Source organism: Ranitomeya variabilis, chromosome 4, assembly GCF_051348905.1.
Source record: "Ranitomeya variabilis isolate aRanVar5 chromosome 4, aRanVar5.hap1, whole genome shotgun sequence".
Classification (NCBI taxonomy): Eukaryota; Metazoa; Chordata; class Amphibia; order Anura; family Dendrobatidae; genus Ranitomeya; species Ranitomeya variabilis.
In genome coordinates this window covers 554,610,660-554,625,569 of record NC_135235.1, presented here as the reverse complement: position 1 = coordinate 554,625,569, position 14,910 = coordinate 554,610,660, and the positions used below count along the sequence as shown (strand labels likewise).

The 14,910-nt window shown below is 41.3% G+C and overlaps 1 protein-coding gene across 1 annotated transcript; it reads right to left on the bottom strand.

Annotated features, from left to right (window-relative positions):
- Window positions 1–249: 249 nt before the first annotated feature.
- WNT3 (Wnt family member 3) lies at window positions 250–13,903 on the bottom strand. The gene is made up of 5 exons (XM_077257735.1): window positions 13,712–13,903; window positions 6,404–6,645; window positions 4,596–4,861; window positions 3,484–3,968; window positions 250–968 (listed from the first exon to the last, which is right to left on the bottom strand). Exons 1-4 carry the CDS (start codon window positions 13,846–13,848, stop codon window positions 3,489–3,491), a joined length of 1,125 nt encoding a protein of 374 aa, XP_077113850.1. The 5' UTR covers window positions 13,849–13,903; the 3' UTR covers window positions 250–968; window positions 3,484–3,488.
- Window positions 13,904–14,910: the final 1,007 nt, after the last annotated feature.

The following is a 14,910-nucleotide window of genomic DNA, read 5'->3' as shown; positions in this document are numbered from 1 at the left end:
AGCCTGGGGGAACCCAGTGCCAATACAGGCGGTGAGCATATGTTGTTTTTATTTTACGAGGGGGACAACTTATTTTAAAAAGGGGATGTCCAAGTAGTGGACTACTTCTTTAAAATCTAAATATTTTTAAAATACAGCCTTAACCATAATGTAGCCTTGTGACCAGAAAGTTCCACATAAACAGCGCCACTCTGGTCTATGGGCTGTGTCTGGTATTGGAGCTGAATGGATAAAACCTGTAATATAAGGCGTCATGCCCCATGGACAGATGTGGAAAAAAGCATTTTGAACAACCCCATTAATAGCAACTTTGGCATAAAAAAAAAACAAATTAACATCTGCACAGCACTCAAAGGAGTTTTGATCCAAATATATATTTATAATATATTATATATACTCTTAGTTACGGCATATAGGATATATACACTGTGTAATAAATAAGGTTTATAAAAATGATTCTGAATATAAAATTCTATGAAGCAGATGGAAAGCTTTGGATGGACCGCTGGAAGTCTGACATCGTCCTATCATAGAGACATGCTGACACACGAATCCGGGAGCGCTCTCCTCCTGATATATGGAGGTACGTCACCTATGAATGCCGCCAGCCAGTGCACAACATTGGAAGTCCTCTCCACTACTGCTCTTCCCATCTGATGCATCTTTAGGTAACTAATCTTAGTTTTAGATTTATGAGATGCCAATTTGTCCCTAATTTTCCCGCCACTTGATTGTCCCCTATATATGAGGGATAAACCACAAGACCGGCTCAGCTACCGGTGTAATATCCAGAACAGAAAGAGAATGTGATGACATAAGACACCCATCAGTCTTAAGGTGACAGTTTAGATTCCTCCAGGTTGGGTTTGCTCATCAACCCATGAATTCGGTAGGAGTGTCCTATAAACCTGGTGATTCTGGTGAGGGACAGTCTTGGTGATGACCACGGTACTCACATTTTTAGGCGCCTGTGGAAAAAAGAGAACAATAGTTTTTTCATATTCAAGTACTGGAACCTGTATTATAATGCTGTTTTTTTAAGTCCAAATTCTGTGCTGTTCCAAATTTTAATATATCTTCACAGAGGTATGAGTTCCATTTTCTAAAAGAACTCAAATGTATAGACAGATATAAAAAATAAAAGTACTAGCTGCCTGGAGTCACCACTAGAGGGAGCAACAATGCATACTTTCATATTACAGTATTATTTATAACAATATGCAGTAAGCTCCCCTTAAAAATGGCTGCCCTGTCACCTATAGGTAAAAACCTCAAATATTAAGAAACTAATGAGCTCAGAATTTGGGAAAAAATGGTGTTCAAGAGTGGATATTCATTTTTCAGTGTAGATTAAGATATTTTTTAAGTAGTTGTTCTGGTTAGAATATAGGTCATCGACATCAGATAGGCAGGGGTTCTACAATCCTGCTGATCAGCTGTGAAAAGCTTAAGCAGCAGCCGGCTAGGCCCTATTCACACTGCGTTTTCTGCTGTGCGTTTTCGATTCTACTTGAATCCCCCTAGAGTGAGATTTAGACAAAACCCCCAATGGGGCCACAGACTGAAAGTGTCCATCTGTTCATACTGCCACAGAAACGCAGCAGGCTATGTTTCTGTGCCTGTCTGCAAAGAGAAAAAACAACACGAATGAAGTTGATTTGAACTCCGTTTCTGTCATTACAATCTATGGACTTGACCTTTCTTGTTATTCGGTCTATGGCCCAGTTCAGGGTTTTGCATGACTCCTGTTTTTAGGGAGTTCAATAAGAACCGCCAAACACACTACAGAAAACGTAGTGTGAACATACCCTTATAGACACATGAACTGACTAATTCAGTGTGTAGTGGTCACTCCCAGGCATTACAGTACAGCTCCTATTCAAAAGAACAGCTTTTCTGGTTAGGATATATTGATGACCTATTCATGGGATTAGTCATCAATATCAGATTGATGGGGGTTCGACATTTGGCACCCACAAAGATCAGGTGTTACAAGCTGAGGCTCTGCAGTACCCGGCAGTGGCAACTACACATTGAATAGCTCCGTTCCATGTGTTTACATCGGCTGCCAGCAGAGCTTGTAACAGCTAATCGGTGAGGGTGTCTGACCCTATGGCTAAGTCATCAATATATTCAGACTAGAAATAATGGTTATACCTACCTAAAATCAGCACTCTTGTCATATATACTTTCATTAACCTTTCAGTGTTTCTTTCACCAGTAGGAGTTGAATTTTGCGACTAATCTTTAAAAACTATTGAAATAATGTCACAAGTCTGTTAACTTTTAGGATTTCTAACTATTTATGTATATATATTCTGTAAAATGCGTTTTAAACCAATATTCTTAGGATGACTTCCAGGTAAGTGATCAATTCTCTTCCAGAAACAAAAGCTGATGGAAAATCTCACATTTCGTTGAATCTGATGCGGAATCTGACAGACAAGAAGACCATATGGGTCCAATTCTTAAAATCCGTTATAACAGTATTTTGGCTTAAAAAGCTTTGAAAAGTCACATAATTTTGGTGCAACTTGAGGCTGCACTAAAATTCTGCCACTTTTGGTGTTCTTACACTATTTTTGCCCAGCACCAACAAAGTGTGCAGAGTTGGGGCGGGACAAGGGCGCGGTGACCACCACTGGTCTAATTCATGGCAAGCGGCAATGTTTGCTATGCCGCAATTCTTATTCCAGCAGGAACTGGAGTAGGACTGGAGTGCACGTCATTCATCCGACTCTCCGGATGCCTCTTCATGAATCAGGAGTGTCTGACTTTCGCTCATCTCTCCATCAAGATCGGCGTGACCAACGGCAGTCTTGATGAATCTGGCCTAATATGTGAAATATTCATACACTTCTATGGCAGCCCTGTACAAAACTGAGATGTTCACAAGGCCTTAGCTAAATATATAAGTAGGCCTCTACTTAGCAATACTAAAATATGCTTCAACAGGCTTTACTACAGGGCAGTCTTAATGAACATGGCACATACTTCATTAGGAGGTGCAGGCCACTTAATGAATTCAGTGAATCTTCTCAATGGCTCAGGTACTGGAGTAATATTTCTGTCATAAAAAACTCTGGCATGTTTCTTGAATTTCACGTGTGGACATATCTACGCAATGTCCCACCCCCTCCCCAGCCCCACCTATTGTGGCAGAAAAGCTTCAAACTGGTGTGAAAATGCAAAAAGCCACTACATTTTTGCACAACTCCTGATGAACAAAACTTTTGCAATTTTTTAATGAATTTTACACCAGTATTCTGATGTAAAAGCTTTACTGAATTTCCCCCACCCCTGGGATTTTAAGGAAATAAAGTGCCCCTCTTGTCTATATTGCAGCTCAGTTCCTTGAATGGGGATGAGATGCAATACTAGACAGAGCATCCATCAAGAGTGGTGGTTTTTATGATTTTACAAAATGAAAAGCGTGTTAATAGCGAGCGTTTTGTATAGTGTTTTGGCCTCGTCTCCCTGTACCTGTGTCACTTGCAGGTGTGGACATCATAGATCCTCACACACTCCTGGCAGCTCACATAGCAGCACCAGTGGAAAATGCAGTGGCATTTCTCCTTGCGTTTTTCTGTCCGGGTATTGTGGCCCCGTCCACAGCATAACAGGTCACAGCCGTCTATCCCATGGGAAGTCACATTGCAGGAACGTCCCCTGGTTCCGAAAGAGCCAGTCTCTGGGTTGGGATCACAGAAGTTAGGGGAAGTTTCGTAATACACAAGGTCCCTCTCAGTGGGGGGTTTGAATAATGAATATTTGGCCCTGAGGGTCTCCACCCAGCCACGCGACTCTCTGTGTTTCTCAACAGACATCTCTGAGGCACTGTCATATTTATCTTTTAGATGATCACCAATAGCTCGGAAATCCGGCTGGGACCACCAGCAAGTCTTCACCTCACAGCTCCCAGAAAGACCGTGACATTTGCATTTGAGATGCATGTGATCCAAGATGGTCTATGAGGAGAAAAATACAAATACTGTACTTACTGAAAAGGGAAACATAATTTGTATGGCTTCAAGTCATCTAAATTAATAAGTAAGGCAACAATTCTTGATTACATATCTGTTTTACTTTTTTGTGGCTACAGCTCATGTGTAGACCTACGTGTTTCCATGCTTAGAGGCTATAAACAGACTTTGTGTAGTTTTATCCTGCAGGCAAACTCCATTCCATCTGTCCCTTTCTTCTTGCTAAAGTATCAATAAGTAGTGAATGGGTGATATGAAGTATGTCTCCACGATTAGACTAAACTGGGTTTATCGGTAATTATGGAAACCCATAGATCTGCTTAGGAACTGTGGGCACACAACAATAGATACTTTTATTAACATTTCATGAAACACAAGAAGAAAAATTGGTTGCACAAATGGACATTTCCTTAAGGAATTGTGATGATCATCCATTATCGGCTCAGGGACCAGCTTTATTTATTGGTCTTCATGTATCAATATGAGAAAGCAAATTTGGTTTGTTATCTATGACAATTCACATCTTCTCTTCGTTGTCAATCATTGTCTCATGTAAGTTTGGTAGTTTAGGTTTTTGTTTCTTCCCAACATATTCAACTTGTGTTTACTCACCGCTCGCCCAGCCTCGTTATTATGTCTATTCATGGCTGATCTGGCATCTGGACGATTCTCTCTGGCATCTGCAAACTCCCGAGACACCAGGACCCCAAAGTCTGCATCTTCACTGCAGCCTCCCCACTTCCATCCCTCTCCTGATGAGCCTTTATGGTGGGAATCACACCCACAGATGGTGGAGCTGCCTTCTGCACAGGAACGGGTCACAGCAAAGGCCACACCGGCTGAAGCGATAGCATGAACAAAGGCGGACTCCCGGGTGGCTGGAGAAGACAAAGGATAGCAATGGAACACACATATAGAATTCTACTACAATTATATAATTAATTCTAGAAGAATATTTACCAACTCTGCATCAACAATTGGTGGAATTGGGCACTGACTAGTAAAGAAATGGTGGAATTGGTCACACTGTTGTAAAGGGGCCCAAAATTACTATATATGCTTCTCAAGTCCATGCACAAAGTAACATACTTGATTTATTCTGCTGCAATAAATGGCCAAGTACAAAAAAGAGCTTAAAATGCACAAAACCCTAGAACCAGTGTGTAGGATGGGTATATGGACAAATACGAGAAAGATGTGCATCAAGAAGAATACAGGAGAGCACAGTGCAGATCTCTGTATGATGGAGAGGAGGGATTAAGCCCCTTATTAAAATCTTCTCCCTCCTCTTCCCAGTGCAGCCAGTTACCTGCTGAGACACTCAATTCCCCTTTGTGTGCTGGTGTCACAGTGTATTAGAGATATAATGATGGACGTCTCTGGGACCTGCGTGTGACCAGACTGCCATTTCCCTGCCATTTCGTAGCAACAGGCAACTGTGTGCAGACTGTGCACTGTCCCCTGCTTGTGGAGACCCCTTTCTGTCTGGGGGGAGCAGTGAAAGGGCGTGTGAATAGTTCTAGAGTCCTGCTGGGCTCAGAGCCCCTCTCAGCCTCACAGTGGGGAGGAGGCTTAAACCCCTTTCATCCTGCACTAAGCTCATTTCACTCATTCACTTAGTGTTACTGAGCTGGGAGCCTGTGTGAGAGAAGAACCTGCGTAGGCTCTTGTCATCTCTGGGAACTTGCTCATCTCGCTGCCTATGTGATGGGTCTCAGTATATGTTCTTATGCTCCTCTGAGGTGATTGACAAAACCAGTCAGAAAAAGGGAGTCAAGGCAAAACATAGAAGTCAGGGCTGTGTCTCCCCACATGATCCACCAAATAAGAGGGAGCAAAATAAATACAATGTACACAAACTACTCAAATACTACCTTATACTAGGCCTAGTAGTGGACGACACCTTGTGAAATACTATCTTCCCCCTTGTAAAATAAAAATACTCTATACTTCCTTCCCATACAAATGCCGTTCCCAAGGCTCACATGACATTGTTATGCCACGTGAGCCCTCCACAGGCTATGATACTCCCTTCTGATAGGCTGTGCTATGTCATGTGATAGCCGGAATGTATCATGGGGAAGCCCATGTGTCCCCTTAAGGTCATTTGAGCCAGTTGCGGTTGATGTTATCTTCAATGTGTAAAATTTTGTTGGATATTTTTGGCGATTCATGTGAAGTGAATCGCAAATTCTTCAATTCGTGAGGGTTCAGCAAATTGCCAAAAATATGACACAAATTCAATGTGCATCAAATTGATTTGCTCCTCTCTAAATATGTGTATGGCATTAGGCTGTATGGAGACAATACATGGTCTATCTATAGCCATTCCTCTATATTATATATATATTATATATCTAGGTATAATCACTGTCATGAAGTATTTAAGTGTGGATCACCAAACAATGCTCAGTTTATACCTTTATCGAGCACTGGTCCAAAGATGGCGAGGCTGTCATGAATGGTGGTACAGTTCCATCTCCTGCCCCTGAATTGATGTTGGCATTCCTGGATCCCCAATTTCACTCCTTCTGCCACACTAGGCATGATTTCAATGTAATTTCGACAGAATCGTATTTGCTTAGGCACCAGACCTGGTATAGATCCACATAGAATGGGCTGTGATCCAAGAGAGCTGTAATGCTGACCCAGGGCTAGGGACCTGCGGTTGGAAATGAGAAAATTTACTGTGTATGGAGAAAGATCATGTTATAACTCATCAATCTGATTGAAGCTCTCATTTTCTATATGCTATTGGAAAGTTGAAAGCTGCCATCTGATTGGTTGCTCTCTGCGAGGCTGCAGTATTTTATCATTCATTGTCCCATATTCCCCAAAACATCTTAAGATCATTCTTAGGGCTCTTTTACAGGTCCGTGAACATTGGTCCTGTCTGCATGGACTGGAAGTACATCTCCCGACATGACATAGATATATACGAAGTTGTCAGGCTCGGGGTCGGAGATGTGCAGCCAGTCTGTGCACTGCGATCCAAGATCAGACCTATGATCACAGACATCTAAAAGAACCCTTAGGAATACAAGACAAAATGGAGCATTTTTCATCAGTGAGATGGATTACATTTTTATTCAATTTTGGCCAGTCCACCTTACCATCAGTATCTGTTTTTTTTTCGTATGCAAAAATGAAAAAAAATCCAAGCTTCTAATACTTAGCAATGAAAAACTGGATTGAATGACACACAAATGTCATCCGCATGCTGTGTTTTTTTCATGGACCCAATGATTTGAATGGGTGTGATTGATCCATATTTAGTATAGAAAAATAGACATGTCTCAATAATTTTTTGAAGATTGCTCTGTCTGCAAAAGAACATGGACGTGTCATCAGCTACATAGACTTTGATGGGTACATGTGCTATCTGGGAAAAACATGGATAGAACAGGTATGTGACAAATGCTCATCTGAATGAGGCTTTACTGTGGAATATTCTCAGTATAGTGATAGTATTCCTCTGTTATCACCCGGTGTCAATTTTCATGAAGACTCAATACAGATTTATTACAACCGGTGCAAGGAAAAAGTGGCGCTGTTTCCCACAGAAGTCAATCAATTCTAAGATTCCAGAGGACCTTTAAAAATCAACCTAATTTTGATAACTTTCTTATTACCAGTGCATAAGATATATTCAGGTTAGGGCTATTGTGAAATATAAACTCTCACCGAGTTCCAAAATGTGGCAACTTCATGTCACTATAATGGCAGATTGCACTAAAGTTTATTTTCATACACTTCAAAAGAAAAAAGGTAGCCATTAGTTGTTTATGCCCAGACCCCTGGCTACCTGGCTCCTAGGGTTTGTTTGGCCACATACATGCCATAGAGGTAGACCACTTCAGCTCTACTAGCTCCAGAAGAGAAAGCACCAATCTTCACCAGAATTAGGAGATACGGTAATTCCCTAATACTAAAAGTTAAAAAGTATATGAGTGATCGGTAGAGTCCCGACAGAATTTACAATAGAGGAATACATATCCAGTTTCCATATTGGAATTCATCTTGATGGTGGTAAATGTAAGTAATGAACGAGATTAAGGAAGCGATCTGAGTTGTGATTCTAATCTCATTTATGTTGATACTCGTGTCCCAACATAATTCTCCGTGCTCCAGCTCCTTCTAGACTCTTCTACAAGAGTCATTTTATCGTGAAGTCACAAATGAAACAATTTCTAACCTTCGGATAACAATGTAGCTTAGAGATTTTGAGGATCTATGTACATCTAACCCATTCTTAGATACTAAGAGCCGGACATACTAAATGCATAAGAGATCTTGCTCTCCTGTTCCTCAGGGAGACCTCATTACATAGGGCTTAAGACCCCCATATCCTCAGTGTATCCCACCAGACAGAGCCTTGCTAGACAATACTGATCATCCCACAGCTTAATCCTCTAACAATAAGAAGGATTAGGATGCCCCGGATATTACCTATTGGTAACCCATCCAACTTCAAGCAGCTGGGGTAATCCTTCTCGGGTTAATAACATCCATCCAGGTCGCTGCGGTAGCCATGTCTTATAGCCTGACCATAAATTCAAGATATTGGTGAGAAAGATACATTGCAACTTTATTGTTATGAGGCCTCCATGACTACATAATCCACCAGGAAAGCATTCATCACCGGCCATAGAGCGGCCAGTCCACAAGACCTCGCCACAGCCTGAGACACCTCAAGGAGATCAACAAGATGCCATGAATAAGCGGGTAGCTGCTTCACCGGATGTGTTGGGTGGAATTTGCTTTTGTCAGGTCATGACACTAGGGCCAATTGTGATTATGTAACCAGAAAAATATGCTGCTGGTTATCATGGTGCAGAAATTTGTATTTCTCACATATTTGTGTTGTTTTTGTGGTGTCGTAGATGTTACATGAACCAAAACAGTAGTAGTACTAGAAGAGTATCTGTTCCGGTGTGACTAGTCTGATGTAAATATAGTATATTCCTATCATTATTATGCTTTGCTTATATAGCACCATCGTATTCCACAGCACTTTATATACATTATCATCACTGTCCCCATTGGGGCTCACAATCAAAATTCTGTCTTGGAAGTGTGGGAGGAAACCGGAGAACCCGGAAGAAACCCACACAAACATGGGGAGAACATACAAACTCACTGCAAACGTCCTTGGTGCGATTTGAACCCAGCACTGCAAAGCAGCAGTGCTAACCACTGAGCCACCGTGCTGATCATATGTTCAAAATGAATATCTGGAATTGTAGAGTGGTAATCAGATTCTGTTTCCTTTTGCGTTGGCAGCTGAGCGGGGCCGGCGACGACCACAGATATCTGTCAGCTCAAGTGCGTAAGTGGCAGGATACCTGCTGCTTGCACAAAACTACGGATTGATAAAGACAGTTATCCAAAGCAACACAAATTTCTGTCCTCTCCTGAGCTTTCCGAAGACTTATGCTGGGGCTACATGGTGACTTTGGAAGTGACATAATTCATGTGGCCAAAGATTTCAAGGCGTTGCTGCTAAACCGCAGCACAATACAAGTGAGTGGGGTCACAATGCGACCTCTCTGGTAGTGCCGCTAAGAAGTCTCAAAACTTTCAACTGGGTACGTTTTTTTGCGACTTGCTTGTCATGGTCGCCCTACCCTCAGGGTCTCAATGAGACCCCAGTCACTTGCATTGTGCTGCAATATAACAGCAACACCTAGCAATACTTGGCAGCGTGACATGTTGCTATGTAGCACCAGTCTTATGCACACGGAGATGGACTGACTAGTACCGAGATACATATAGAGTCTGAAGGATCATGCTGCAATTTTTTTTTATCTCTGTTGGATTCATACAATTGTGTTTCTCAATACAAGTGAAAATAAGGTGTGTCAAGTCTTCAAGAGTATGCTCTTCTTACAAATCCAGTTCCTTATGGGTTATAGGTATGGGGCTGACTGCTGGAAATGAGGGGACCACAGACCACACAGCAGTACCGCAGCCATCTCTTACTTCCCTGCATAGTGCTACTGGAGATTTGGTATCTCACATCCTGCATCTAGGCTCTACTCACATGAAAGAAGAAGTCCCATCAAAGTTTTTATCCTCTTAAAATATTGCAGTCATCATATTATATAGCAGTGTAGTTACAATTGCTCATTTTGCCTTTCTACCCAGGTAATGTTAATTCTTCTCTTTTCCATTAGGTCTATATAACTTTATGTCTATGACACCGTTAAAAACTGACTAGCTGAATCCTTCTAAGCTCTGTGTAGAAATAAGAGGTACATTTTCCCTGCGTGAGTCATGAGTCACTGCAAAAGTCACTGGAAGGGGGAGGAGGTAGCAGCTGGGTCAGGAGTTGCAGAGAGGGAGATAAATAAAGGGACAAGAAACTTCCTGTTTCCACATAGAGCAGAGAAAAGAGAAGATTTAACTAGGTGGAAATGCAAAATGAGCAATTGTAAGTACACAGTGCTATATAATATGATGATGATTGCAATATGTTAAGAGGATGAAAACTTTGATGGGAGGAAGGCTTCTTTAAAGTCATAAGCGGTATTGGGCGCATGATAAGATGATGATCTAGTGGTTTTAATCTTCATTAATGGGTTTCCCAGTAGCAGTTGAGTAAGGAGACGTTCATGAGCTTAAATGCAAAATATCCAACACGGCCCCCAACTTTCACAGGCCTTTAATATTATTGGCCTTTCATATAGGCTCGGCCTCAGGGCCCAAGGGTTATTTTCTGGAACCCCCTTCACCCACTATTGTTGTGCCCCTAGCCAGTAGTAATATTATTCTGAACTTAGGCAATCAAGGTTTCAATCTGTTGGGGAGCATACTCTTATTGTTTACACAGGAACAGTGCCTTGTTTGTTTGTATGGTACTGCCTGGTACTGCAGCTTAGCTCCACTCACCTTCATTCTGACTGGGATCAATCTTTATTGATCAGTGAGAAATTTAATGCAAAGCATTAATCACTGATTTTATACATTGATTTATATATGTACAGAGTTTCTAAAACAACATCTGGTCTTTAATATGGCGCCAACAAAAGGGGAGAGGATGTCTTATTAAAATAACTATTAATATATCCCATATAGACTTCAAAGTGGAGATTCCTAGGAGACATAGTGAAGCACTGCTAGACAAGACCAGCTCTCATCATGTCTAACGTGGCCGGCCATTCATGGGTTTGTGAGGTGCAGACTCAGCGAGGAGCATTTAGGCAAAATTCACTCCTTATTTATTCTATTTTTCGAATGTATGACGTCAATGATGCATCATCATCTCTCCCATCTATTTGTTTAACCATTTTCCAGCAAAGTGAAAACTTTTTCAGCAGGAATCACCAGTTCCATCATTACGCGGGTGACTTGTGTGATGTATCTTTTATTTATTTGTAATGTCTTTATTGTCTGTACACGTCCCCGTTTAATTGTAAAGTTCCGCGGAATATGTTGGCGCTACAGAAATGAAATTACTATCTGTCCTCTTTTTGCTTCCACTTTTGGACAATATCAGCTGCGTTACATCTATATGTATTTCAAGGGGTATAGAATTACTAATTTTGAGTAGAGATTTTCACCAGTTTTATAAAAAATCGCACCCCCTTAATATGTCTTTAAAGCTCAGAAAATTTGTGCCATTTTCTAGCTTTTTTCTGAGGGCTCATTCACACATGTGTTATCCGTGTATTACAAGATAGATGACCGACTGTCCGCCAAGAAAAAAAGGAGGAACTGTCCTACTATGACCCATGTTGTCGCCCATTTAAGTGAATGTGTCTGTAAAAAAAAAAGCCCTCAGGTGCCATCTATGTGACATCCCACTGCTCTCGGTTTCTCACCGGGTTGTTGATAGGACAAGCTTTTATTTTAGGTTTTTGTTTTTTTCATTTGCTAAAACAGATGACACACGTATTATAATAACTAATGCACAGGCCCAAAATGGATCCAGCACAGTAAAAAAGGTACGTTTTGCATGTATGAGAAAACAAAACTGTGTGAAGCCAGATTACGTAATTTTGTTTATGCCTCATTCAGATTAGTGATTTTTCACGCCAAAAAAAAAATTCCAATTTTCATCCGACTTTGGGCAGGGTGTCAGTTTTTACCATCAGTGACTTAAATAAATAAATAAATGACAACCTTCTTCTATCCATTGCACAATGTCAATCACACACTGCATACTGATGGCATCCATGTGCTGGCCATGATTTTCAGAGACCCATAGACTTGTATGGGTAATTTTGATCCAAGACGCGGATCAAGAATGGATATATTTTTTTAGGTTTTGGGTGGACGCATGGTCTGCAAAAGAAGCTCGGACATGTGAACAGCTCCATAGATTACAGTGGGGACATGTTCTAAACTTTGAGACCAGGCCCACTTTCTGAAAATCAGGCCCACTTTTCCTGACACTTTTCACTTCTGGAGAGCGTCTAGGACATTTTTAGGGTCAGGTGAATTGCAAACTTTGAAGACACACAATATATATCAAGAATTGACTTAATCAAATCTATGCAGTTAGTGAATGAGAAAATTCAAGGTTTATATCAAGATGCCAAAACAGTCCCGACCAAGCCAAGGCAGCACAAATCTCCTCCTTTTTTGTTACAATGTACCATGTTATTCAACTCAAACAATCCTCAGTTGTTAATATTGGGTCTGTATAATTTGTTAGCACCTGTATAAAAATAGTTCCATTCACTGACAGCAAAAGGATCCTGAAAATGATCAAAATGCTGCTCTACTCACAATGTGACCTTTCCATTACAGATACAGTATATGCCGGAGATATTCTTGATGTAGACCTCTAAGTAAAGTCTCCTCTACGCCAGTGTATGTATTCAGGGTGCCTTTACATAGTCAAGTGCTCTAATATAAAATGAAAAGTATACTGACATATACCAACCCAAATTACACTCTTGTGGCCTTTGTCAGGTTAATGGGGGTCTATGGCAATATTTGGGGTCTGCTTCACAGCCACATTCACAGTTGCTACAGATTCTCTTTGGTGTGATACATAACATTATTTTTTTATTACTATAATCCCGGAGAAATACAAAATCTGATGAATAGTTTTGTATGAGGATTACAGTAATCCCAGCAGCGTTCCTACACATGAGTTGTAATTGGGGCAGAACCATGAAGTTTTATATTCCGCCCTGAAATAACACGTTTTATTACCATATAATCATATGTAATATATAATTCTGTACAAAATACGCACGCCCTGTAGGAAGATAAAATGAAAGCCGACGAATACTATGCACATAGACCTATCATTGGGGCGCACCATTCTGTTTCTACATATATTACATTGGCTCCATGATCTCTCATCCATCAGACACTATTTCGCCATTTTTTCTTTATATATTGGGGGTGTATATTTTTGCACTGGGATATTGCACTGAATTGTGTAATGGTTTAATCCTAAGAAAAAGCTGAAATACTACAAGCGAAACAAGTGCTACGATTTCCCATTATCAGGATTCAGCAGCAGACATGCCAGACACTAGGCATCGATTTCCTACAGTGCAGATGTAGCAGAGCTGAGTGTGCCATGTAGCCGCCATCATGATCACGCTCAGATTCAGATAACACAAGAGGATTTCCTACGCTGCTCATAGGGTACTGTGATATCATCATGAGTTGTGCTAAATGACAAACTTATCTCTGCCAAGTAGACTAGACCAAGTGCCGGATAGAGATAATAGGGCATAAAATAAAGGTAGACAATAAACTCTTACCACCAAATAGGGTAACCTGCCAGGACGGGGGCAGCGGAGAAGAGCCAGAGGAAGTGCAGTGTATGGAGCCCGTCCATGGGGGGAATGATGGAGGTGATGGGGAAGTCAGGAGACCTTGGTGGGAAAGTGAGGAGCATCCCATGAGAAGCTGGGTTTGTCCTCTTGCTGAGTGCCTGTTTGGGGGGACAAGAGGTGCTGGGCATTTTATACTCTGCCCCCTGATCATGACAAGAAGAGGAAAGCTGGATGTCACCAGGCAACCAATCCCAGAGCCATGAGACAAGGTAAGAGAATCCTCCCTAAATTCAGCTGCCCCCTCCCCAGCAAGGCTCATCTATGCAGCCTCCTACTCATCATCTTCCCTTGTGTCTGTACGATCTAGGGGTCTGTACACACTGTGCCCCGTGCACTGCCATTGTGTGCACCACCCTACTGCTGACAGATGAGGTGCACTACTTTTCAGTTATATGGGTATTGCCAGCCCTAGTTTGCCCCTTCACCTTCAGCCCTGAGACTTGTACCAGACTCTGCACCAGTCACCAGTCCAACTTTATTACAACTCCTAGAATAATTTGGGCTTATTAAGACTTGTAGTTTGTGCCAACGTGCTCATTTCTGCTTTCTAAAATAAGAATTGTCTAATAATATAATGATAAATGATACTTTGTGCACAAATTCCCAAGATCACTGCTTGCTGCCAATAAATGGAAACCTGTTTTTGGTTATTTCCAGAGACTAAAACTCTGCCCACGTCATGTGATAATCACACAGGGACATGGCTTGTTACAGTTCAGCTATCAGAGACGTATCTTGGGATGAGCCAAACTCTCCGAACACATTCTCTGATCAGATTCTCATCAGAGTCTGATCAGAGTGCGATTAGCATAATCATACTGATTTCTCAGATGAGAAAAATACAGTTGTGTGACCCTGGCCACCGCCGTTTCAGAGCACCTTAAATTGGTAAATCAGTAGTACAAGTGACTATAAGACACTTTGTATTATATCTTATCAGAGGAATGCTTCTTTCTCCACTAAAGAGCCACTTCTCCTTCCATGCATCTTGAACCTATCATTCATTTTGAAATACTGATGAAGACCATTTTAGTTAAAACAAACTAGATTGCCAGCTGAAAGATAAGATTACAGCTGTCTGTAAAAGTTTATATAGAGAGAAGGGGGAGGACAAGGGAAGAGCA